The 25,168-nt window shown below is 55.7% G+C and overlaps 1 protein-coding gene and 1 pseudogene across 5 annotated transcripts; one reads left to right on the top strand and one right to left on the bottom strand.

Moving 5' to 3' along the window:
* On the top strand, window positions 1–24,732 carry MOB3A (MOB kinase activator 3A). 5 transcript variants are annotated; one of them, XM_037823976.1, is made up of 5 exons: window positions 7,549–7,783; window positions 7,907–7,959; window positions 11,733–12,211; window positions 20,436–20,638; window positions 22,296–22,980. In XM_037823976.1, the coding sequence occupies exons 3-5, from the start codon at window positions 11,791–11,793 to the stop codon at window positions 22,374–22,376; spliced, it is 705 nt and encodes a 234-aa protein (XP_037679904.1). In that variant the 5' UTR covers window positions 7,549–7,783; window positions 7,907–7,959; window positions 11,733–11,790; the 3' UTR covers window positions 22,377–22,980. The 5 variants fall into 5 exon arrangements, with proteins under 5 accessions (XP_037679903.1, XP_037679904.1, XP_037679901.1 ...); XM_037823975.1 differs by lacking the exons at window positions 7,549–7,783; window positions 7,907–7,959 and adding an exon at window positions 1–51; XM_037823973.1 differs by lacking the exon at window positions 7,907–7,959 and having other exon boundaries at window positions 7,550–7,783.
* LOC119525508 lies at window positions 4,588–4,688 on the bottom strand (annotated as a pseudogene).
* Window positions 24,733–25,168: the final 436 nt, after the last annotated feature.

The raw sequence follows: 25,168 nt of genomic DNA, 5'->3' as shown, positions 1-25,168 counted from the left end.
AGGACTGGCCCGGGGCGCGGGCGGCGGCGGATCGGACCGGACCGCGAGCGGGTGAGCGCGGGGCCCGTCGGGCGGCGGCGGGGAGACCGGGCCCGGAAGGGGCGAACCCGGGCGGCGGGGAAATCCTATCAGACAGAAGGGAGGAACCCGGGCGGCGGGGAGTCTCTGTGGGACAGAAGGACGAACCCAGGCGGCGGGGAAACCTTATCAGACATAAGGGACGAAACTTGGCGGCGGGGAATTCCTATGGGACAGAAGGGTGAACGCGGGCTGCGGGGAGCCCCTGTGGGACAGAAGGCACAAATCCAGGCGGCGGGGAAACCCTGTCAGACAGAAAAACAAACCCAGGCGGCGGGGAGTCTCTGTGGGACAGAAGGACGAACCCGGGCTGCGGGGAGTCTCTGTGGGACAGAAGGGACGAACCCGGGCGGCGGGGAGTCTCTGTGGGACAGAAGGGACGAACCCGGGCGGCGGGGAGTCTCTGTGGGACAGAAGGGAAGAACTTGGGCTGCGGGGAGTCTCTGTGGGACAGAAGGACGAACCCGGGCTGCGGGGAGTCTCTGTGGGACAGAAGGATGAACCCGGGCTGCGGGGAGTCTCTGTGGGACAGAAGGGAAGAACTTGGGCTGCGGGGAAACCCTATCAGACAGAAGGGACGAAATTGGGCAGTGGAGAAACCCTATCAGACAAAAGAACAAACCCAGGTGATGGGGAAACTCTATCAGACAGAAGGGAGGAGCCCAGGCGGCGGGGAATTCCTGTGGGACAGAAGGGTGAACCCAGGCGGCCGGGAGTCTCTGTGGGACAGAAGGGTGAACCTGGGCTGCGGGGAGTCTCTGTGGGACAGAAGGGTGAACCCGGGCTGCGGGGAGTCTCTGTGGGACAGAAGGGACTAACCCGGGCTGCGGGGAGTCTCTGTGGGACAGAAGGGACGAACCCGGGCTGCGGGGAGTCTCTGTGGGACAGAAGGGACGAACCCGGGCTGCGGGGAGTCTCTGTGGGACAGAAGGGACTAACCCGGGCTGCGGGGAGTCTCTGTGGGACAGAAGGGACGAACCCGGGCTGCGGGGAGTCTCTGTGGGACAGAAGGGATGAACCCGGGCGGTGGGGAATTCCTATGGGACAGAAGGGTGAACCCGGGCTGCGGGGAGTCTCTGTGGGACAGAAGGGTGAACCCGGGCTGCGGGGAGTCTCTGTGGGACAGAAGAGTGAACCCGGGCTGCGGGGAGTCTCTGTGGGACAGAAGGGTGAACCCAGGCTGCGGGGAGTCTCTGTGGGACAGAAGGGACGAACCCGGGCTGTGGGGAGTCTCTGTGGGACAGAAGGGTGAACCCGGGCTGCGGGGAGTCTCTGTGGGACAGAAGGGTGAACCCAGGCTGCGGGGAGTCTCTGTGGGACAGAAGGGCGAAAAGCCCACAGGGCCAGGGCCAGGACCCCGGAGCTCGCGTGGGAAACCCGTGGAGAGGCTGGACCGGGGCCTTGCCGCGTTCTGGGCAGCTGCGTGGGGCGACGCCAAGCCCCCTCCTTCCGCGGGCCGTGGCCTGGGATCCGCTGTCACTGACCACGTGTGTTGTGGTCACTAAGGCGGGAGAGGATTCGGAAAGGGCAGGAAGACAAAGCAGAAAGTAAATCACCGGCGATTTTTCCACGCAGATGTGCTCTGGGGCGCACTGGGCACACCCGCTTTTCATTTTCCTGCGTGTTGTCTGTTTTTTAAGTGCTGCCCGGGTTGAACTGACCCCACAGTAAACTGCACGGATGCAGCGTGTGCAGTGGGATACACTGACACAGTCGTGCACACGCACTTTTGCATATTTTATAACCTGAGCACCCACCTTGCCTTGTGGTTTTGAACTTCTCCTTTTACCCTTGGCAGAGAGTGGCAACGCCAGCTTCAGGCCCGGCCAGCGGCTTTCCCCATTTCCTAAAGTCGCAGGGGATCTTCTCGGCCCCGTTCTCCCACCCGGGCAGCCAGGCTGGGACCCGAGACCCCCGTCCCCCTGGCTGGCACTCTCCCCCGGGAATAGATATGGCCCCACATCGTGGTGGTGTCCTGGATTTTTGCGTGTGAGATAAAAGTGGTTTCCCTTTCTGTGCTCCTAGGTTCACTTCCTTTGCAGGCTGGTTCTTCTTTTAGTACAGGGGAAGGTGTGTGTGTGTGTGTGTGTGTGTGTGTGTGTGTGTCACAGGCCGGGCCTCAGCCCAGACAAGACCCAAATCAAGGGGTCGGCAAGGCCGTGCCCTCTCCCAGGGCCTGTAGCGTCCGGTGGTGGCCGTCATCCATCCGGTGTCCGTCTGTCTCTCCTTGCTTCTGGCCTCTTGTGGTTTCCCCTCGCTTCTGGCTTCTACCAACTAACTGCGTCCGGATTTCCTCTATAAGTACTCAGCCGGGCCCTGGGCCGCACCGAAACCTGTGATCACATCTTCAAGGGACCCTGTTCGCAGATGGTTTTGCACCCACAGGCCCTGGGTTTCGGGGGCTGTGACTCAATCTCCAGCAGCTCTGGAAAAGTCCGGAATCCGAGGTCTGCTGGGTTTTTCTGAGAGCGAGAACAGAGAAAGCAGAAGTCTGTACCTCCCGGTGTCTCTGGTCCCCACTTCTCCCCCCACATCCCCCCAAAGCGTCATTTGCTGCTTCTCCAACCCACTTTGTTTTTTATGATATTTTTCATTGTAGAATACAACATACATGCATAAAAGTGACAACTTTCCAAGTGCAATTTAATAAGTAGTTAGAGAGCAAATTTCAAAGAATATTATAGGTTACAATTCTACAGTTTCAGTTATTTCCTTATTATGAAATATAACATATATATAAAAAGGTAGTATTTTTCAAAGTATGATTTAACTAGTTGATATTTAGGGGATTTCCAAAGTTGTTATGATTTATATTACCATAGTCTCAGTCATTTCCTTATTGTGAAATATAACAATTATACAAAAAGGTATAGCTTTCAAATTACAATTTAGCAAGTAGCTGTAAAACAAATCTCAAAGGATGCTATGGGTTACAGTGCCACCATTTTGGTTCTTTCCTTCTGGCTATTCTAATACCCTAGCAACTAAGGAAAAGAAAATTATATAGAGATTCAGTATTCATCATCCTTTGTTAAATTCCGTCTTGTCTGTTGCTGCCCCTTCCTCTAGTTTAATTACTTCCCCAATCTTCAGGGATGTCTAGGCTGTGACCCCCCTAACCTGTTCATGTTGAAAAGGGGTATCGACTTTATGGGAAAAGGTGACACACCTAGTTGATGTTCTAGAAAAGGCTGTGGCCTCTGGGTTTTGGGACTTAGCTGGCACAGGACGATTTAAGTTTCTGAAGAATAAACTTAGTTAAGAGTGAAACCTTAATAGAGTATGGTATTCCTATTAATTATAGTCCCTAGTCCGCAATGTGTAGATTTTTCCCGTGTACCCTTCTGTTGTCAACTCTCTGACCCCACTTTGGGTGAGCGTTTCCACTCCCCTGGGGGCCGAATCAGGACCCCCTGCCCATGACATGAGCTCCCCTTTCCTCTTACCCTTTTGGACTTTTGGTCTCGGGCTGTTTTCTCTCTCTTTGTGCCCTCAGCAGCCCTGCCTCCAGTGCGACAGCCACTTGAAATGTGGCCTCTGAACCGAGCTGTGCCACGCATGCAGCGCCACGCTGAGTGTGGGAGCAAGAGAGACGTGAACTCTCATTACTATTTCTGTATTCACGATGTGTTAAAATGATATCTGCTCTATGGGGTTACGTAGAGTGTCGATATTGATTTCACCGGTTTCTTTTTTGCTTTTTAACATGGCTATTAGAAAACTCAGCATTGCACGAGTGGCTCGCATTAAGATTTCTAGTGCTTTCCACAGAGTCTTTCCTTTCGGCAAATGTGTATCGTGGTGAAGCACTGTCCGGGAAAGTGGGGATTCCGTCTGGGGACAGCAGAGTTCATCGTTTTCTGCGTCACAGTTGTGACTTTATTTTCTCTTCAGTGGTGCCACTTATTCAGGGGACTTGCGCAAATACTTTTTTTTTTTATTGTAGTAAAATATGCATAAGTTAAAATTTGCTTTTTTAACCACTTTGAAGTGTACAGTTCAGAGCCGTGAAACATTCACAATGTTGCATAACTATCACCACTACTTCCAGAATTTTCTCATTGCCCCAAAGAGAAATCCTGTTCCCCATTAAGCAATAATTCCCCATTTCCTGCACTCTCTGCTCCAGTCCCTGGCAGCCACTTTCTGTCTCAATGGATTTGCCTCTTCTACGCATTTCTTCTAAGTGGAATCATACAATATCTGTCCTCTCATGTCTGCTTCTTTCTCAGCATCGTGTCTTCAGGGTTCTTCTGTGCTGTGGGGGGGATCAGAGCCTCGTCCCTTTTTACAGCTGCATAATATTCCATCGTGCGGGTGGACCACATTTTTCTTTGTTCACCCCTGGATGGGCACTTGGGTTATGTCCACCTTTTGGCTTTTGTGAATCTTGTTGTGCTGAACATTTGCGTACGGTCCTCCGTTTGAGTGTCTGTTTTCAGTTCTTTGGGTCCTACACCTAAAAGTAGGATCGCCTTAGTTAAGTTCTACGTTTAACTTTTTTTCTTTTTTACTACAGAATGTTTCACGAATGTGCATGTTATCCAGGGGCTGTGCTAATCTTCTCTGTATCGTGCTGATTTCAGTACATGTGCTGCAGAAGTGAGCATCCTATGTTTAAATGTTTCCTGTAGGGGCTGCGCCATTTCACCTCCCCGCCCGGCAACACACAAGGGGTCCATTTTCTCCACATCCTCGCCAACACTCATGATTTTCTGTTTCTTTTAATCATCACTGGTGGTTTTGATTTGTTTTACATCACCTTTATCCCCTTGCTACGCTTTTACAGTGCTTTCCACCCAGCAGGAGCCCCCAAATAGCTTACACGACAAACCAAATTGAGTACCAAGAATTCTAGTGTCACTTTTTTTTTTTTCCTATTCAGTTTTATTAAGATATATTCACATATCGTACAGTCATCCACCGTGTACAATCAGCTGTTCACAGGACCATCATATAGTTGTGCATTCATCACCCCAATCTATTTTTTGAACATTTTCCTTATACCAGAAAGAATCAGAATCAGAATAAAAAATACAAGGAAAAAAGAAACACCCAAATCACCCCCCCCATCCCACCCTATTTTTCACCCAGTTTCTGTCCCCATTTTTCTACTCATCCATTCATACAGTGGATAAAGGGAGTGTGATCCACGGGGTTTTCACAATCACACTGTCACCCCTTGTAAGCTACACTGTTATACAATCGTCTTCAGGAGTCAAGGCTACTGGGTTAGAGTTTGATAGTTTCAGGTTTTTACTTCTAGCTATTCCAATACATTAAAGCCTAAGAGGTGTTATCTATATAGTGCATAAGAATGTCCTCCAGAGTGACCTCTCGACTCCATTTGGAATCTCTCAGCCACTGAAACTTTATTCCGTTTCATTCTGCATCCCCCTTTTGGTCAAGAAGATACTCTCAGTCCCACGATGCCGGGTCCACATTCATCCCCGGGAGTCATATCCTGCATTGCCAGGGAGATTTACACCCCTGGGAGTCGGGTCCCACGTAGGGGGAGGCAGTGAGATCACCTGCCGAGTGGGCTGAGAGAGAGACTACCCTCCTTTTAGGTTGGCATCGTTTTTAGCTGTTTCCCTTTCTTGCTCAGCCTTTTAAACCTCCCTTGCGGGGTGGGGGGTGGATTTTCAAAGTGCTACTTTAGTTTCTGAGCTTTTTAGGTGGTTCTTTTTCTAACCAAATGTGATGGTGCCCTGCTTCAAGGTGTAAAAACCTTCCTACACCAGCTCTCTGAAAAGCCACCGTTCACCCTCTTGTGGTGGGTTATTTTCCCATTTTAAGTGCCTCCTAAAATGGACGTTCAAGAAAGAACAAATTTCCCCCCAACCCCTCTACCGCCAACTTAGAAATTAGGTTTTTACTCTGGGAAGTTTTAGACTCTCCCCAGCCCATGAGTTCAGTTCCTGCTTTCCTGGAATTTGGAGGTTCAAATGATTTTGCCAGAAAAGGGCAAAGCCCAAGTTAGAGAAATCGGGTTGTGGGAAGAGCCCTTGGCGTCTGCGTGTTGGAAAGGCCTGGCTCCGAGCGCCTGGGGGTCTCCGCCACCAGGCAGGGTGGCTGGGGTCTGGGACCCCGAACCCCAGCCCGGGAGGAAGACAAGCTTTGGCTGCAGTGGTGCCCTGCTTGCCCCACCCGGGCCCGCTTCCTTCCTAGGATGATGCTGGAGATGCCTCTTTAAAATTATCTTTTATAACAAACCAGGAAAAATAAACGTTCCTCTCCCCTAAAGGGCCTAGAGGGTGGAAATACACAACATGGAAAGGGATTTCCCCCCGTAACCCACCTCCAGAGTCAATGGCAGGTGACCCTGACTTTTTCACGAATGTGCCAATTTATTATTATCATTTTAGCAAAGAAGCCCCCAGTATCCACCACGTTTCGTAACTTACTGCACCATGACGTGTCCATCTGACATCTGTCCACTCAGGAAGCTGCTTTGTGCTTTTTCAGCTCCTGAGAACATGCCGGCCTTGATTTTGGGGGACAGAGAAGGCCGGCTGGGTTGGGGGACTGTCTCAGAAAGGGAAGTTTTTCTTTCCGTGGCTTTGTCAGAACATCGTCCCCAGCTCTTGCTCTGAACCCGCTGGGGGTTGTCGCCCATCGGGTTATTTTTTACACAGACCCTGAAGCTCACATGGGCCTTTCCCTTTTGTCTCCCACGAGGTTTTTGGGTTTTTGGCCCTCCAAGGCCTTCTTGATTTGGATGCAGAGCTTAGATTTTGTTTTTGTTTTGTTTTGATTTTACTTTGAAAATGATCAGAACATGGCGTGTGTGTTTCTCGTTGCTGTGTGAGAAGGGGGCAGCATTTGGGGCCCACCTGCTGGGGAAAGCTCAGCAGGGGCTGGGAGAGGGGCTGCCCAGGCTCGCAATGGGGCCCTGAGACCCTGACAAGCAGCTGTCCTGACTCGGTTTGCCTGGGCCTGAGGTGTGGGGGTCCCTCAGAAGGCCCCTGGAGGGCCAGTGTGCAAATGCAGGGACAGAGCACGGACCCGAGCTCGCTAGGGGCCAGAGGATGGGGGGTGACCGCTCGTGGGCTTGGGGTGTCTTTTAGGGGTGACAAGAATGTTCCGGAACTAGATAACAGCAGTGCTTGCACAATTACGTGAATAGATTAAAAACCACTGGATCATACATTTATGTATGGGTGACATTCATGGCATGTGATTATATATCATTAAAAATAAAAAAGATTCTCCACCAGGTTAGAAAACTGCCTCCAAAACCCCCAAACTAACCGGGAAACGCGTCCACCACGGGGAAGGACAGAGCCCCTTGGCCTGTGCCCTGAGGGGTGGCCAGGGTGGTGTTTTAAGATACACGTTGAGCCGGTGGGCAGCACCCCCGGGGGGCGGCATCTGTCAGAGGGGCAGGTTCCGGGCCACGGGCGTCGGGGCAGCCGGAAGGAAGCGGGCACGAGCGGGCTGGGTGTGTCCTGCCAGCCGGCTGCCGAGAGGAACTAGTTTTGTTCTGTTTTCAGGGGAAGAAACAGTACGTGCCTGTGTGTGTGTGTGTTGGGGCAGGGGACGTCTGTCTTCTCACCTTGTGTCGCTCTGGAAGTTTCTAGGACGAGGAGGTCAGGGCAGTGGCCACCTCTGATTCGGGGACGCCCGTCTGCGCGTTTCTTTCCCACGCACCCCTTGGCAGCGTCCTGAGAGGACAGAGAGCGAGCGAGGAGCCCCGGAAACGGTAACGGGACTTGGGGGGCAGCAAGGGTGGGGAGCCGTTTTCCGGGGTCCCCCCCAACTGAGGCCTTAGAGAAGAAGCGTTTTCCCTCCTCCGGCCGTGGAAACGTGGCTTTGTTTCTGACAGGAAACGGTTTGCTGTTGACGGGAACTCCGGACAGCCAGGAAATCTTCCAGAAAGTAATTGCTTCCACTTAAAAAAGAAAAATATTCCTCTGCTTTCTGAGAAGAGACAGAAATCCGCCACCCGCCCCGTTTCCTGGTTTCTCTTTTAAAGAGCCGCCGCGCTGGGTTGTTCCGATCGACGGGGATAAGGGACGTGGAAGAAGAGAAGCCCGTTAGGGACACTAGCCCGGCCGTGCCGAGGCTGCTGGGCTCCGGCCCCTGTCCCTGGAGACCCCGCTGCCCACCCCCGGGCCCCTCACAGGCCACGCGGGGCCCTCCCGGGGCACAGGGTCAGAGGGGCTCGGTGACCCCAGTCTGGCCAAGGGCAGCCCCGGGGGGGCCCGTTCAGTTATCGTGATTATTCTGTGCTTTGCCGTCCCTGTCCTGAGGTCAGTTGTGTCGTAAACGAAGGACAGACTTGAAGCTGCCAGGCAGGCGCGGGGAGGCCCCCAGCTGGCGAGGGATTTCGTGTGCTCTTGGCCTTCTCGATAGAAGCTTGAGGTTGGTGGTCGTGTCCCACAGATGGGGGCTCGGAGACGGGCACGACCTGCGATGGCGCGTCCCACGCCGCGTCCGGTGGGCAGGGGGTGCGTGTGAGTGGCCGCGTGGGGAGGTGTCCTTGGCCAGTTAGCCTGTAGCGGGGTCCGGCCCGGCTCCTCGGTCTTAAACGGAAATGGACAGCCCGAGAGTGGCCCCGGTTTGCCGCGTGAATCCCTTGGCTCCCGGAGCTGGCAGGACCGCGGGGACGTCACCTCTTGGCCCGGCGTGCCCAGCGCCACCCGCTGCCTAGCCCCCAGTAACGCCAGGCCAGGCCGCCCCAGCCCCGTTCGCTTCTCCCAGCCTGGTGGCTCGAGGCCCTGCATTTTAAATAATCACTAGCTAGCTGGTTAGTAGTCGCTTATCTGCCAACCCGGTGGGGCCCACCTGGGGTGACTCTGACTTCCTGGGGACACTGGGTGATGTCTGGAGACAACTGTGGATGTCACGACTGGGGAGGGGGCTGCTGGCATCGAGTGGGCTGAGCCCAGGGAGGCTGCCAGCACCCCCCAGTCCCCAGGACACCCCACCCCAGAGAACAACCCAGCCCCAGTCGTAGTGCTGAGGTGGAGGGAGCCGGGCTGGGCCTCAGTTTCCCCATCTGTGAAATGGGGGTACGGTTTACCTCCACAGGGCACCTGCCCTGGCATCAGCAGAAACAGAGGAAGTGACAGGGCAGCCGAGGGCCCCGGGGTGGCTTTGGGGAAGCTGAGGCGTTTCTGAAGAAGGGGTGCTGGGAACCCCACATCCTTCCTGCCCCCGTCACTGGGGGGCGGCGCACGGGCGTCTGCGGGGCAAGAAGTCCTCGGACTGCCCCCTTTCATCACGTGTTTCTTCTGAGACTTTCTCACATTTCACAGTGGAAAGAAAGAAATATTTCTAAAATAGCGTTTGCCCGAGTTTGGACCCCGGGGCTGCTTCACCCACCTGGGACCCAGGCCCGCCGAGTCGCCGGCCCCTCCCCGCCGTTCTTGTCCGTTTTTCTTTTTTCATTGAAGAACATTCTATTTGTTCTATTCACTTCCATCGCCATTCACAGCCCCTGCCCTGTTTCTGACGACGGCTTGCTGGGGGTGGAACCCCTCTCTGCCCCGTGCTCCTGCCTTAGCGCGTCCGGTTCCGCTGGTTTTAGTCTGTTCACGGAGCTCTGCCGCCTGCACCACGGTCTCAGCCAGGACATTTCCTTCTCCCTGAAGAGCAGCCGTGAGCCCGGCACCTGTCACCCCCACCCCTCCGCCGGCCGCACAACCACAGATCCACTTCCTGTCTGTGAATTTGCTTATTCTAAGTATCTCACCGAAGAGAAACCAGACAGTGTCCCTCTGGGTCTGAACTTCATTCCTGCTCGTGGCCGAGGACGATCCCGTTGTCTGGGTGGAGCTTCCGGAACTAAAGTGTGGAGGGTGCAGGGGCCGGAGGCAGCACCCACCAGGCCTGTGGGGACGTGTGGCAGCCATCCCGGCGGCTCCCTGCCCGTCCTGCAGACGTGCGTGCGCCCGGCTCACGGGTGACGGTGGCTCAGGCCTGGCCGCTCCGCTGGCAGCAGCCTCGGGCCCAGCTCACTTTCCTCCGGCCGAGGCTTGTCGTTCTCTGGGGTGGGGGCGTCCTGGGCTCGGGGGGGTGCTGAGCAGCCCCCCGGGGTCCCCCACTCGGTGCCGGGAGCAGCCCCTCCCCAGTCGTGACACCCACAGATGCCCCCAGACACGGCCAGCGTGTCCGGGGCAGAGCCCCCTGTCAGAGTGACTTCTCTTATATTTGCTCCGTGGCCCTCGGCGTCCTCGTGCGTGGACACAGGGACGGTCTTGTCCCCCTGATGCCACGGACCGTCGGGGCTGAGTCCTTCCGTTCCCCGCTCGTGGCCGGAGTTTGACTCTGCTTCCTCCTTCCACATTGACTGACTCCCCTCCCTGCTACTTCCTCCTTGTGAGCCCCCAAGAGCTCAGTTTGTGCTGCCAGACCCCCATGGACTCCCCCATGGGAGCCCCCCACTGACCGCTCACCCCGGCCCCACAGAACCCCCAGGGGAGCTCGGCCTCTGCCCCGTGGTGGCCAGTTCCAGGTGTCCAGGGCTGCGCCCAGGTGAGCGAACTCGAGGGAGTGGCAGTCCTGGGGCTGTCGGCCGAGAACTGGGCACCCCACGATGACGGGAACAACCAGCTGCCCCTGCAGGGAGCCAGACACGAGCTCCACGCATCTTCTCTCGTCCCCGCCCCCTGTCCCGGGGACGCTGAGCAGGGATCCCCAGTCCCCAGACACAGGGAGGAGCCCAGAGGGAGAGCGGGGCACCAGGGCCTCGGCTGCACCCTGCCAGATGCCCCAGCATCCCCCACTCGTGCGTGGACTTGCCCGGAACGAGCTGCTCACCTATGGCAGCACACGTGGGAGGAACTTAGTGATGAGGGACATGAGCGTGCGTTTAGGAAAGAACTGGGGAGAGGACTCAAGGGAGAGAGGCAGGTGGACAGACTGTCAGACAGAGACACATGCAAAGGTCCTGGCCTTGGGAGCTGGGACGGTGTGAGACGCCTCTCGGAGAAGGAGATGGGGTTTGCACAAAAAGGGGCTTCAGGTCGTCACCACCGATGTGGCCCCCAAACCCCACATCCCCGCCAGGCTTCGGAGCCGCCTGGAGTCAGCTCTGGCTCTGGGGCAGTGTCCCCCGCCCCACGGAGTCCCTGTAAAAGGGGGGTAACGCCGTCAGCTCCTGATAAGGCGTGGCTTGTTCTCACCATCTGGTTTCCTGCTGTGGCGGTGGCAAAGCACCACTCATGGGCGCCTCGAGCCCACTGTCTGGGGCTCTGGGGGGTCCTGACAGTCCTTGGCTTGTGGCCACATCCTCGGCATGGTCTGCTGTCTTCACATGGCCGTCTGCCCTCTGCCTCTCTGTCTCCGGGAAGGACACTCGGACGGTCCAGGACGAGCTCGTCTCCAGCTCCTTTCCCAGGCCAGGCCTCACCCACGGGTCCCAGGAATGAGGGACGTGGACGTGTCTTCATGGCGGCCCTCACTGCAGCCACCGTTAGCCCAGCCCATGTCTCGACACCGCTTTCACCCGTTCACAAGGAGAGACCCCAGGCTGCCCGTCCCAGCCGGCAACGGGCTCAGGGTCTGCTTGGAGCTCCGTCCCTCGGCGTCCTCTCTCCGAGGCGGTCGGGAGGTGTCACGGGAGCGGGCGCCCCACTTGAGTCCGGGGAACCCCCTGAGCCCCGCCCAGGAACCCTGGCCCTAACTTCCTCGGTTTTCTCTTCCAGGCAGGAGGACGAGGAGGAACCAGGGGGCCCGGAACGCAGCCCAGGGCCCGGCGTCACCATGTCCAACCCGTTCCTTAAGCAAGTCTTCAACAAGGACAAGACCTTCCGCCCCAAGCGGAAGTTTGAGCCGGGCACGCAGCGCTTCGAGCTGCACAAGCGGGCGCAGGCCTCGCTGAACGCGGGGCTGGACCTGAAGGTGGCCGTGCAGCTGCCGCCTGGCGAGGACCTGCACGACTGGGTGGCCGTGCACGTGGTGGACTTCTTCAACCGCGTCAACCTCATCTACGGCACCATCAGCGACGGCTGCACCGAGCAGTCCTGCCCCGTCATGTCGGGCGGCCCCAAGTACGAGTACCGCTGGCAGGACGAGCACAGGTTCCGGAAGCCCACGGCGCTCTCCGCCCCTCAGTACATGGACCTCCTCATGGACTGGATCGAGGTGCAGATCAACAACGAGGACGTCTTCCCCACCAGCGTCGGTGAGTCGGGGGCCACGGCCTCCCCCTCAGCCCCCACAGCCTCCCGGGCCCCCTTCTCTTTCCGAGGGGCGTCCCCAGGGTCAGAGCCTGGAAATCGTGAGCGGGCGCAGCTCTCTCATTGCATTTATTAGAACAGCAGCTTGATAGAGATAGACTTCACATCTCATACAGTTCACCCATTTGGGGTTCCCAATTCAACATTTTTTAATCACGTTCACAGAGTCGTGCAAACCGGCATCATAATCGATTCTGGAACATTTCCCTCACCCTGAAAAGAAGCCGTGAACCCATCAGCAGTCACTTCCCATCCCTCCCTCATGCCCTAAGCCCTGGGCAACCAGAAATCTACTTTTTGTCTCTAAGATTTGCCTATTCTTAGCATGTCATATAATTGGCATCAGATGTTACGGGGCCTTTTGGAGCTTGGTTTGTCCAGAATCTCCATCGGTCACGGTTCTTCCGAGTGACAGAACAAATCCTTTAATGTTTATTAAGAAATAAGGAGATGCACTTTAAGAAATTGGTTCGCATGATGGTGAGGTTGGCAAATCCGAAATCTGCAGGGGAGGCCTGTGGGCCGTAAATGCAGACGGGAGCTAATGCCGTGCTCTTGAGGACCGAACTTCTTCTGTGGGACCCTCAGTTTGCCTCTTAGGGCCTTCCGCTGATTGCCTGTGGCCCCCCACCTTATGGAGGGGACTGTCCTTTCCTTAACGTCAGCTGATTGTAGGTGTTCCTGTCGTCAGAGTCCACCGGACTGGTCGCGCGAGTCAGAACCTCATTCCGTTTTGCAGCTGAGTCCCCTTCCGTCGTAGATTTAGACCAGGTGCTGTCGATCCATCCGTCTGAGGATGGACGCTCGGGCTGTTTGGGCATTTTGGCTCTGGTGAACTGCACAGCCGTGAACGCGTGTGTGCAAGTGTGCGTGCGGATGTGTTGTCATTTCCCTTTGTAGGTGCCTGGAGGTCATTGCAGGGTCTTGTGTGGGACTTTCAGACTTTCCCACACTCTGAGCACCATTGCACGTTCCCGTCCATGGCACGTGGGGCCGTGGCTTCCCCTCCTCCTTGCCAGCACTTAGTATTGTGTGTCTTTCCAGGCTCCGGTGGGGTCACCTGTGGCCTGACTGGCGTTTCTGTCCGGCCGCGCTCCCGTCCCTCCCTCACTGCCCCTGGAGCCAGTCCCCAGCGCGGTACATCGTGGGGGTGGGAGACAGGTGTGGGATGCCCCTCCGCTCCTCCGAGCTGCTGGCACGAAAGCGGGAATGGGGACCCCTGCCGCGCCCCCTCTCACCTTCCCATCCTGGGCGGCCTCGCTCTGCCGTCTCATCAGTGTCCTGTGCACTGCGGGCTGGTGCTGGACCTGGGGGTCCTTGGCTTTCTGAGTCCCCCCGAAGCTGGGCGGCCCCTGGGAGCAGCGGGGGTTCTTTTCTTATCCCTTCCTGGCCCCCTTGTGCACCGGGTGCTGCCGAGTTCCCGCGGGGTGGGAGGGCTCCCGCCTGGGGCAGCGCTGCCCTAGGGGACACTTGGCAGTGTCTGGGGACTTTTTAAAAAAACTTATTATTCTAAAGTATGTTGAAACATGACAGTTACAAAAATAATATGAACCCCATAAAGAGAACTCCAACATACCCCCATACCCCACCCCCAGACACCCAAAGCTACCAGTTTTTTTTTATTAATCACATTTTTTTATTGTGGAATATAACATATACACATAGAAGTGATAGCTTTCCAAGTGCAATTTAACAAATAGTTAGAGAGCAGATTTCGAAGAATATTATGGGTCACAGTTCCACAGTCTCATTTATTTTCTTATTTTAAAATATAACATGTATGCAAAAAAGTAATATCTTTCAAAGTATGCTTTAACAACTAGTTACACAGGAAATTTCCAAAAATGTTCTGATTACAGTACCATAGTTTCAATTATTTCCTTATTATGAAATATAACTTATATACAAAAGGGATGTCAACATGATGGGAAAAGGGGGCACATCTGATTGATGTTCTAGAAGAGTCTGTGGCCTCTGGGTTTTGGGACTTAGCTGACATAGGCGTTCTCTGGAGGATTTAAGTCTCTGAAGAATAAACTTAGTGAGTGAAACTTCTGTAGAGTCTCAGATAGGGACCCGGTTATTCTTTAGGGTTTTCAGGACTACTGTTGACTTGGGCTTATCACACTGTGGCCACCAAATCTGCCAATTTTAACTTTTCACCCCCTTTGCTGTATTAGTCCCTCCATCCATCTGTCCATCTTTGTTCCATCCTACCCACCTGTCCGTCTGTATCTGTTTATCAGTCCGTTTTCTGCACCCTTGAGTGCATGTTGCACGCATCGTGCTCCTTGAACACCTAACCCTTCCCCGTTCATTTCCCAAGAACAAGGGTGTTCACTCCCATAACCACCTTAGGTGCGGTTGTCAAGTTCGAGAACTTTAACTTCGATACAAAGCTGAGTCTCGATTCCAGTTTTTCATGTGTCGCAGTATCATCCCTTCGAGCCTTTCCTCCCCCATCGTTAGATCCTGTGTAGGATCAGGTATCGTGTTCTAGTTGTCACTGGCTCTTTGAATGCTCTAGGGGACATTTGTGGTTGTCTCGACTGGGGAGGGGGTGCCCCCGGCATCGAGGGGCTGGAGCCCAGGGAGGCCCCTCGGCCCCCCGCAGTGCCCGGGACAGACCCCCCAGCCTCACCCGAGTCCCTGGTCTAGACCTGACGCCGCAGGACGGAGCTCCAGCCAGCTGCCTTCTAGGTGAGCCAGAAAAGCCTCCGCTCCCGAGCCCCCCACGGCTCACGGGCATGAGCCCGTTTAACCCTCACCCAGACCTCATGGGGCTTGGTGCTAAGCTCTTTCCACAGATCAGAAAACAGGATCCCGGAGAGTCAATGCCTGGCCTAGGCCAGTGGCTTCCTGACTAGAGCAACTGTCCCCCCGGGGACCCTGGGCAATATCGGGGGACATCTGTGGTTGTCACGACTGGGAATGGGGTGCAGCCGGCATCGAGCAGGGGGGGCCCAGGGAGGCTGCTCAGCACCCCCAGAAAAAGGTCCAGCCCGAATATCAACAGCCAGGGCTGAGAAACGGATCCCACCCGGGTCACGCCCCTGGGAGTTGAGGGGCTTTGGGGCCTGGGTCTCCAGACCCCCACGCTCTCAGGGAGAGGCCGGGAGCCCACACCCCACCTTCTCCTCGATGAGAGCACACACAGGAGGCAGTAGGCCGTGCTCCCCCCTGGGGCTCTCACCCCGGGGCTCCATCTCCTCTGAACTCCTTGGGGGCGACCCAGGACAATTTCCTCAGTCTCCCCGGCCCACAGGGGCCCTCGGCACCAGCTGCACCCCCAGGTGCCTCCACCACGCAGCCTCTAGTGACCCCAAGGCGCTGAAATCCACACACCCCGGCCTTGGGTAGATTTGGGGGTAGGGGCTCTCGTTTCCATTTCAGCACCACCGTGGCCCCCTTTCTGGCTTCGTTACCCTCGTGGTCTTTGCCTATGGCTGACTCGAGGGTGGGGGTTCCTGTCCAGCCACGTGGCCGCCGTTTCCCGCTGGGCCTCCTGCTGCCACGCCGTGCTGCACGGTCACATCCTTCACGAGTTCACGCTTCTGCCAGTTTTTGTTTCTGCTTTTCATTTACGTACTGCAAAAAATAAAGACTACATTTTTTTCGAGTTTGACAAATGCCTGCCTTCGAGTCCAGGTCCACAATCGAGAAAGTTCCGTCACCTCAAGCAACCCCTGAAGCCAGCCCCAGCCCCCGACAACCAGGAAGTTGTCTTCTTTTTTCTCTTCAATATTATAAAAATATTCGCCACTAACTCTGATTTCCCATCAACACCCAGTATCACTTTGTCCTGCCACCCCTACTTTTCCTGTATTTGTGTTCTTCTAGAATGCAGGAACCCTTCGTTTATGCAGAAAAACCCTCCTGATGAGCCATTTTCCAAGGCTGTCAAGCTTGCAGACTAGAAATCATGTATTCTGGCCCTCACTTCCATCTGCAAATTCAGTTCTGGAATATACTTTCTTCTGTGCTCAAGAAAATGCATCGCGTGATCCTAGTTTTCTTTTTGTGGCAAGCCATGGCTTGGTTCCTCCTTCCTTGCTTTGATTTGCTTTTCAGAAACTCACTGAATTCTGCTTCCACGGAGCGTGCCATGGGGTTGGTGTGTTCCTGCAAACCCTCAAGTTCTGAAAACTGAGTTCCTGTATTACTCAGCGAAGATCCTGTTCACGCTCCGCTTTCGTTCGTTGCAGGGAGCTAGCATATTCAGAACAAGCCTCCCTGTGGAAACAACTAAAATGCTGGTCAAGATGTTTTCTAAAACCGGAAGAGTGCCGACGTGTTGATGCAATAGTTAGGAATTCCCCAAGTGCAAATCCGAGGAGGGTGCTGGGCCTCGTGGGCCGTGGTTGGGACAGCCTCACAGGCTGAGCAGGACAGAAAGCGGGGCCCGGGGTTCAGTCACGGGGGGAAATCCAACGGGACCCTCTCCACTGAGCTGGGACCCAGGGTGAGCCAGTGACCAGAAGGTCATCCAGAAGGAACGATGCAGAGAACACAGCACAGCGGGGCCAAAAGACAGGAAATGCGGAGAAGAGACTAAGACCCACGGGCAGAGCGAGAAGTTTTAGCCTATTTCTCACCCAGGTTCCAAAGGAGCAGAAGGGAAAATGTGAGGCAGACGCGGCATTGGAGAAAGGATGGCTGGAAATTTACCAAAAGTGATTCGGTCTGCAGATTCCAGATCCCTGATGAATCAAAGGCAGGATAAATAAAAAAGAAACCCATACTTAGCCCTGACGCCATGAAACCGCAGGGCATCAGAGACGAGGAGACAGTCCTAAGAGCAGCCAGAAGGAAAATGGGATCTTCAGAGAAGCAGCTGTCAAACCAACGATGTATCAGCAGCACAAATCAGAAGACGGAGTGAAGCCTTAATTGGGGTGAGAAGAAACAGGTGTCATCCTAGAACTCTGGACCCCATGAGACATCTCGCAGGGCTGAGGGTGAAATACCGACATTTTCCGACAAATAAACGCCACCTTGTAGGTTTAACTTCTCCTGGATTTAGCTTCCAGCCCCTCTTGATTTTCCTGTACTCTAGTCTCCTGCCTCATTTTGGGGTCAAGTTTTTTTTCCTTTCAAAGAGGTTGAAACCTGCCACCTGTCACGGATGAGGGAAATGGAGAATAAAACTTAGCCCGTAAGATGCTCCGTGTCTTACGATTAAAATACCGAAGCCACCCTTTAATCATCTGGGACTTCTCCCATGAGGGAGAGGGTTACATCTACCTTCTAGCAGCTTCTCTAGCAAGACAGTGGGGAAACTGCCCCCAGATAAAGCAGAAAGGTTTTTTTACAAGGGCCCGGGCAGCTCGTCTGGCCAGTGGGGAGCCCCATGCATGTCCCGGCACATCTGGGGAAGTCGAGGCACGGCTGAGGTGATTTCCCACATCCGGTCTGTCCAGGCTGGCTGCCGCGGCCCCTTCTCCTTCAGCCCCTCAGGGTTCAAGGAGTTCTCCTGTCAGGCCCGGCTCGCCACCCATCTCATGATTTCTCCAGAAAAAGAGGTGTCTGGAGGCCAGGCTTGGGGTGACGGGCAGGGGGACAGCCCCAGAGCACCGTGCATCAGAATCGAGACAGAGGAAGTTCTCCGTGGGGTAACTACAAATACCGGAACTGCCGTATTTGGGGACTGTCACTCTCCTTTTCACTTCCTCCAGGATCTAAAAGGCAAATGCTTAAAACGTAATGAGAAATCTGTGACTTCTCATTTGGACTCAGAACATATAAGCATGTAACGTGTGACGAGAACGCCATAAAGATGGGGGGACGGGGGACAGGAACATAGTGTACGTAAACCATTGAAGTTAAGCTGGGGTCAAAGGAAAGGGGACTGTTACAGATTTAGGATGTTAAATCTAAGTCCGTAACAACCACAGAGAAAATATTGGGAAATATACAGGTTTATAGGGACAGGAATTAGAGTGCAGGTTGCCGGGGCTGGGGGCGGGGACATGGGGGGCTCTGCGTCACGGAGTTGGGAAGGTTTTAGCAATGGAAGGTGGTGGAGGCACCCTGATATCGTGAGTGTGTGAATCCTGCTGAGTGGGGTGCTGGGGAGGGCTTGAGAGGGGGAGGTTAGTGTTGTATACACGTTCCCACAATTTAAAAATACGAGATCAAGAAAGAGCCACTAAAAAAACAAACAAGCAAGGTGGTGCCAGAACGATGGTTTACAGGTAGTGTGAAAGTTCAGAGGTTGTGGGAGCCACCGCGGGGAGGCCACAGCAGGGACAGAGATGGGGGCATCTCTGGAGACCCTTGTTTGGAACGTTCTTTCCCGGTAAAGGCTCTGACGTGGCCCGCCGCAGGCTCTGAAGTCCCTTCCTAGAGGCTGTGTCCAGCCCCAAGGGCCAGCTGGGGAGTGTCCCTTTCCCGTGGGCTCCACGGGGGCCCCAGCCATGTCTGTCTTGTTCCCTGTGCCCCCACCATGCAGCCCAGTGCCCGGCGCAGGGGTCTGAGTGGTGAGCTTTACTGGACGGGCCTGGGTCTCGCTGCCCGGCTTTTCTCTGCTCCCCACAGTGGGCTGGGTGCCCTGCACTCAGTCTTGGGGAGCCACCCCTGCACCCTGCTGTTGAGCTCTGCTGGGTCAAGTTCCCCACATCTGGGCCCCCGTTGTGCCAGCTGCACACTGCCTCGGGCCTGCAGGCGCCCACCGGGAGAAGGCTGTTTTGGAATCAGAGGTCCGGGCGTCAAGACGTGACCATCTTCGGGGACTGCAGGGCCCAGAAAGCCCCGAGCAGCTCCATAGCCAGTGATTTATTTCCTTCTAGAAGCGAGTTCCCTGGGCACACCGTGGCGCCCTCAGTGAGCTGCCTCCAAACTAGCAAACCTTCTCCCACCAGCCCCCCAAGCGCCTCCCTCCAAGGGCAGGGACTGGGGTCTCCATTGCCCGGTGGAAAGTTGGCGCTCAGCCGTGCTGGGTGGGTTGAACGAAAGGAAGCCCGGCTTCCCGCCTCTGCCCACTGGGAGAGACCTGTGACCCCCCGAGCGTCCGGGGATCAGGGCCCCAAAGAGGCTTCTGGAGAGTTCTGCAGTCCTAGGAGGAAGTGAAGGGTCCGTGGGGTCCAGGGAGTCTCAGAATGGAGGAGCCAGACCCCGAAGGGCGAATGGCAGAGAGACGCTGGGAGGGCACAGGGCGGAACGTTCCGGGTGTTGAGTGTGGCATCGGCTGAAGGCTGCATCCAGCAAATCCCAGCCAGGCTGGTCGGGTGGGCAGGGGGCATCCGTCCCACCCTCGGTGAGTGTGGCCTTTTCCCGCAGCCCCCAGGGCCCCTGTCCTCACGGGTGTTCTTATTTTTCCTTCATTACGCTGTTTCACCAATTTACATACACTTTAAAGATGTTTGGAAGATGCAGGGCCACAAATTTTTCTTTTTTTTTCTTTTTTATTGTAAAAATTAGATAACTTAAAAATCATCTTAACCAGCCCTGGGTACAGTTCGGTAGCATTAAGTACATTGATAATGTTGCGTAACTTCCACCACCATCATTTCCAGGATATTTCATCACCCTAAACAGAGAACAGACCCACAAAGCAGCAATTCCCCAAGACCCCAGACCCCAGCCCCTGGCAACCTGCACGTTACTTTTGGCATCTGAATCTGATTATTCTAAGTATTTCATATACGAGAAATCAGACAGTATTTGCCCTTTCGTGCCTAGCTGATTTCACTCAACGTCACGTCTTCAAGGCGTTTATTGGAACTTCCTTCCTTTTCATGGCTGAGTAATATTCCGTTTCCCGGATCCACTGTGTTCTATTTCTCCATCTGTCTGTCGATGGCCCCTCGGGTAGCTCCTGCCTTTCGGCTGCTGTGAATCACACCGCGATGAAGCTCGGAGGGGGCAAACATCTGCCCTGTTCCTGCTTTTGGTTCTTTTGGGGTGCCTCGGGGTGGGCCTGCTGGACCTGATAGTGTTTTGAAGCAGCCGCTTCTCCCAGCATTGCAGGGGGTTCCCTGGGGTCGCCCGGAAGGGGGGCCGGGGCTGGGGGGCCAGCGGTGGCCCTTGTCCTGCAGAAGGGGGACCCTCCGCGGGGCCAGTGCTGGGCGGCCTTGACCTCCCTGAGCCCCGGGGACCTGGGGGTAGCTGGGGGGGTCCCCACGGGCGCATGCTCACCACTGTCCGTCCCTGCCCTGTCCGTCTGTCCAGGCACGCCATTCCCAAAGAACTTCCTGCAGGTGGTGAAGAAGATCCTGTCGCGGCTCTTCCGCGTGTTTGTACACGTCTACATCCACCACTTCGACCGGCTGGCGCAGATGGGCTCCGAGGCGCACGTCAACACCTGCTACAAGCACTTCTACTACTTCGTCAAGGAGTTCGGCCTCATCGACACCAAGGAGCTGGAGCCGCTGGTGAGCGGGGCCGAGGGGCAGGCGGGGGGCGAGGTCAGAGGGCGGTTGCCACCCTGGACGCGGGCTGGGCCTGGCGGCGGTTCCGGAGATGGGCTCAGGCCACGACGAGGCCCCGGTGGGCCCAGGCCAGCCCCCCACTTCCGGCTCCCCAGCGTCCCCCTGGCCATGTCTTCTTACATTTTGCCAGGGTTTGTGGGAGGCCGGCCCGGACACGGGGGTCGTCAGGGTCAAGGGTCACACATAAGCAGAAGCAGAGGCCGCCCGAGTGACGAGGAAGGGGGGTCGTGCTGGGTGGGTTGTGTCCCTGTCCCAGCAGAGCCCAGCCCTGAGGACCCCCAGTCCCCCACTGTGACCCGAGCTGCCCCCCATATCTAAGCGTATCCCTGAAGTGGGGAGCACCCATGGCAGGGCCCGCCCCTCCACAAAGCCAAGGCCCCACCCCGAGGCTCAGAGCGGGGGGTCACCAGGGGCCCCCCAAGGCGGGGGAGGCTCCTTCCTGCAGCCCCTCCCAGCCCCCAACCCCACCATCGGCTCCAGCTCGCCAAGTGCACTGGGGACCCCCTCCCGGCCCCCCAGCTGGCGCACCCCACTCCGCTCAGCGTGGGTGCTTGGGCTGTTTCATTGTGGGGTTTCATTTTTTGTTTTTTGGAGGTAAAAAATCAATTTTTAAGTTGAGGTAAAATTCACCACCTTATCCCTTCTGAAGAGTACAATTCAGCGGCTTTTAGTCACGACGCTGGGCAACCTCCACCACTCTCTAGTTCCAGAACATTCTCAGCCCAAAAAGAAACCGGGAACCCACCCTCCCCTCCCCGGCCCCCACTCATCTGCCTTCTCGCTCCGTGGATCTGCGAAAGCGGCCAGAATTGAGCCCCCTAAAGATGGGGTCGCTCAGGTAGCAACTATGGCCTTGGAACCTGGTTCCAGAACACTCCACAGCGGTCATTCGGAACTGGAGAGGCACATCCAGCCCTCCCTGAATTGTGGGTGCAGGACAGGGCCTGTCGGATTCAGCTTCAGCCCCACAGGGGCGGCAGGGGGCGGCTTTCCCGGTGCCCAGGGTCACCTCCCACAAGGGCCAGGGCTGGCACCGAGGGGTCCCTGTCCCCTCTGGGCTGTGGCTCTCTGGCCTGGGTAAGGGGCGGGCCTGGGACCCTCGCTCCAGGACAGGGACCTGGGGGGACCCCAGGGGCCAGCAGGACCCCCGTGGGCACCTCCAGCTCGGAAATGCTGCAATAAAACAGGCCGGGCGAGATCTGGGCCTACCCGGTCCCCTTCTCAGAAAAGATCAAAATCGCCACACTCCTGGGTTCCTCTCGGAGGGCGTCTCCTCTGAGGGCACCAGAGGCCGAGTTCATCATTTTCTTTTTCCCCAGCCGACGTCATTGACTCTGATCTTGGAAAATCTTTTTTTTTTAACAAGTTTAAAAAATTGTTTAAAAAAAAATCTTCACATAACTCTTCCAATTTTGTATATTCTCTGGTGGCATTTGCCCATAAGCAAACATTTTCCCTGAGTGAAAATTATAGTACCCAATTTTGTGCTCTGCTTTTTGTTTAAAACTTACATTTTCAGTTCAGTGTTTGTTTTTGTTTTTATTTTCATTTAAAAAAATTTTTTTTTACTTGGATCGTTTCTTCCATGAATTGCTTACAGTTGTTTCTGGAGAAAGTTGCAGGATATGGTCACACGTCCATCACCTTTCTCCGTATTCCTGGATGGTTTTCTTATGTGTAGTCGAAACCGGTTCCAAAACCGTCCGTTTGGCTGCTCCGCCGTCGTCTCCTGGACCTGCCTCTTGTTCTCCAGGAACGAGGCTTTGTGCACTTTTGCTGATCTGTTATAACACGGCAGGGAACGTCTGCACGCGTTTAGCATCTTTGCATTCGTTAGCAACCAATTTAGTGTCGTTTCCAACACTGCAATTACCAGGTATGAATGTAACGTTAAAATTATTCATCTTTATTCCCAGAAGTCTGGTTCCAATGTCCGGTCCACCTTACTTGGCAGGGATTGGCAATTGCAGCCCATGGGCGGCCGCCGGGTTCTGTAAATAAAGTTTTATTGGCACGCGGCCCACTTGTGCCCTCAGGGGCTGACTGGCTGCCTTTTGGCCAAACAGTCGACTTCCATTGGCGTTGTAGACGGTCTGCCTGGCAAAAGCCGAAAATATTCACTCTCCGGCCGCAACCGAAACATTTGTTTCACGTCTTGTAAACCAAAGCATCCCTCCACGAGGCCTGTCACCCCCCGGCCCGTGTCACCCCACTTTTCAGTTTATGACCGGTTTCACCTCCGCTGCGCGGGTCTGTCAATGTCTCACAACCCGGGTGCTTGTTCTTAACAGAAAGAGATGACGGCGCGGATGTGCCACTGAGGGGCCCTGTCACCCCTCGGTGCCCAGAAGCCCCCCGGGCCTCACCACTCCCCAGGAGGTGCTGCCCGGACTCGCAGAGATGCGGACGGTGGCCGTTGTTCAACGTCGATGTCTGATTCTCCAGCCTGGATGTCCTGATGGACTCCGTGTCCGGCTGCCCACCCCTCCGGCACCAGACCAGCCGTGCGGACAGCCCAGGGTGCTGGGCCTGGCTTACTTCACTCCCCGATGGCCGACTCTGCCGCGAACTTGACCCCAGCCCACCACCCAGCCTCCCTGAGCCTCCCTGAGCCTCCCTGACCCTCGGTCTTCTCTTCGGTCCCACGAGGGCCCAGAGCTTGAAGGATGGCATCCTGTGTCTTGTCAGCCAACGGACACACCCACCTTATTTTTAAACCACTTGCTTCTCGAGAACTGCTCCCAACACCCTCTCGGGAAGTTCTGCCGTACATCCCTCCACCCCACCCAGACCTACACTGGGAGGCTGCCAGGATGGCCTGATAGTCGCTGATGACCCTGGGCACATGGGCCCATCTCCCCAGTGCGGTGAGCAGACTCTGCCCCCCAACACACCCCAGTCTGGGGGTTCCAGAGGCTGAAGCTGGGGGCTCCCAGCAGGAGCCTTTGAGCCAGGCGTCCTCCCCAGCAGCCCTCCAGCCATCACGGGTCTCTCCTACCAGAGGTACGACTTGGACCCTCATTCCCGTCCCCTCGTCTCTTCTCCTTCTGGTCCCCAAAATCACACGGCTCACCCAAGGGTACACGAACCCCCCAGGACCCCTGCCTCCTGGGTCTCGTTGGAATCCTTGGGCCGAGTCTTTTCCCAAAGGCTCCTCGTGTCATCAAAGATCTCGTCTTCCTATGGTCTCATTTACAACCAGCTTGAGATTTTTAAAACAAAGACTCTTTTCACCTATAAATGGCAGCCTTCTAGAACATTCCCCATGCATCCTGTTGGCACTTGCTCTCCTGGACTTTGGGCTCCCAGGCTTGGAATCTTTCCCATTTTGCTGAACGTCTGGGTGGAATCGGTTTGTCTTCAGATACGCACGAATTTCCCACCAAAACCTTTTGTCTGACGGTCCCCCGAGGTCTTGGGACCCCAGCCCCAAAGCACTGCCCCCAGAGACTGTCGGATGGTGCAGCCAGGCCCCCCGTTGTACACCTGGATGCATGGAAATGACCAGTAACGCCACACCCTGCCCCCAGCTAAGCCGCTGCCCCTCGCCGCACCCCAGAATGGTCACCATCCCTGGAGGGGACCCTCCGGACTTCCCGAACCCCATGTGAGTCTCTTTCTAGGTGCCCTGGGAACCCCACGCCATCCCCACCTCTCTCCCCTGGCTCTCGCTGGGAAACTGAGTAAGTGCAATTAACAAGGACCTCCACCGTCACTGAGAGCCCACCCCATGCACGCCGGAAACACATCTTCGGGCCTTGCGGATGCCACCCGGCTCCAGCCATGAGAGCTGCTTGGCAGAAAGAGCTCCGGGGCTCCAGTACCTCTGGCCTTCACCAAACCAGGGTCTCTTTTTACTGAATGTATTTCCTCTTAAATCTGAATCGATGGGGACCCCAGGACCAAAGCCACCCCTGCCTTCTCGAGGACACTGGACGCTCCAAGCCATCGGGCCCGACCCTCACCCTCCCCAGACTCACCCCACCCCGAGCCGGGATGGGAGCACCCCAATAAATTGTGTTGTGCTCCCCCCCGGGCCTGCTGTGTGTTGTGTTGTCCCAGCTGGAGGGCCTGGCATCGGGGACGCACCAGGTGAAGCTTGGCCAGCGGGACACTCTCGTCCCCAAGGGGTGTCCTGGGTTCGTCTCTTTATACCTCAAACCTGTGATCTCCGTTAGGAAAGGCCTGAGCCTCATCAGGTCGGGATTCCGTGGGCTTGGGCTCCATCAAGTAACATCCGCTCAAGTAAGAGTCTAGGGACAGACAATAGGTTATCAGTAAAGAGCCCTCAAGACAAGAAGTCACGTTTAATACATTGTTACTAAAGGAGCACTTAAGGTAAAAGGAACAAGTTTACAATGTGAAAATTAATTGATAAGTCACCAAGCCTGGGAGCCCCCTTTCTCCAGACGCAGCTGGGTGTGAGATCAGAGAGCTCCCCCTTGTCTCAGTTACAGAGCATTTATAGCACTC

Source organism: Choloepus didactylus, assembly GCF_015220235.1.
Source record: "Choloepus didactylus isolate mChoDid1 chromosome 25 unlocalized genomic scaffold, mChoDid1.pri SUPER_25_unloc1, whole genome shotgun sequence".
In the NCBI taxonomy this organism is placed as follows: domain Eukaryota; kingdom Metazoa; phylum Chordata; class Mammalia; order Pilosa; family Megalonychidae; genus Choloepus; species Choloepus didactylus.
This window is presented reverse-complemented; position numbering and strand designations above follow the sequence as displayed.

Bases quoted from the DNA above. Each gene is read 5' to 3' on its own strand.
- MOB3A (XM_037823975.1), top strand. From the start codon at position 11,791: ATGTCCAACCCGTTCCTTAAGCAAGTCTTCAACAAGGACAAGACCTTC. The intron at 12,212-20,435 runs GTGAGTCGGGGG...CCGTCTGTCCAG, and splicing joins CGTCTTCCCCACCAGCGTCG to GCACGCCATTCCCAAAGAAC. The intron at 20,639-22,295 runs GTGAGCGGGGCC...AATTGCTTACAG, and splicing joins CCAAGGAGCTGGAGCCGCTG to TTGTTTCTGGAGAAAGTTGC.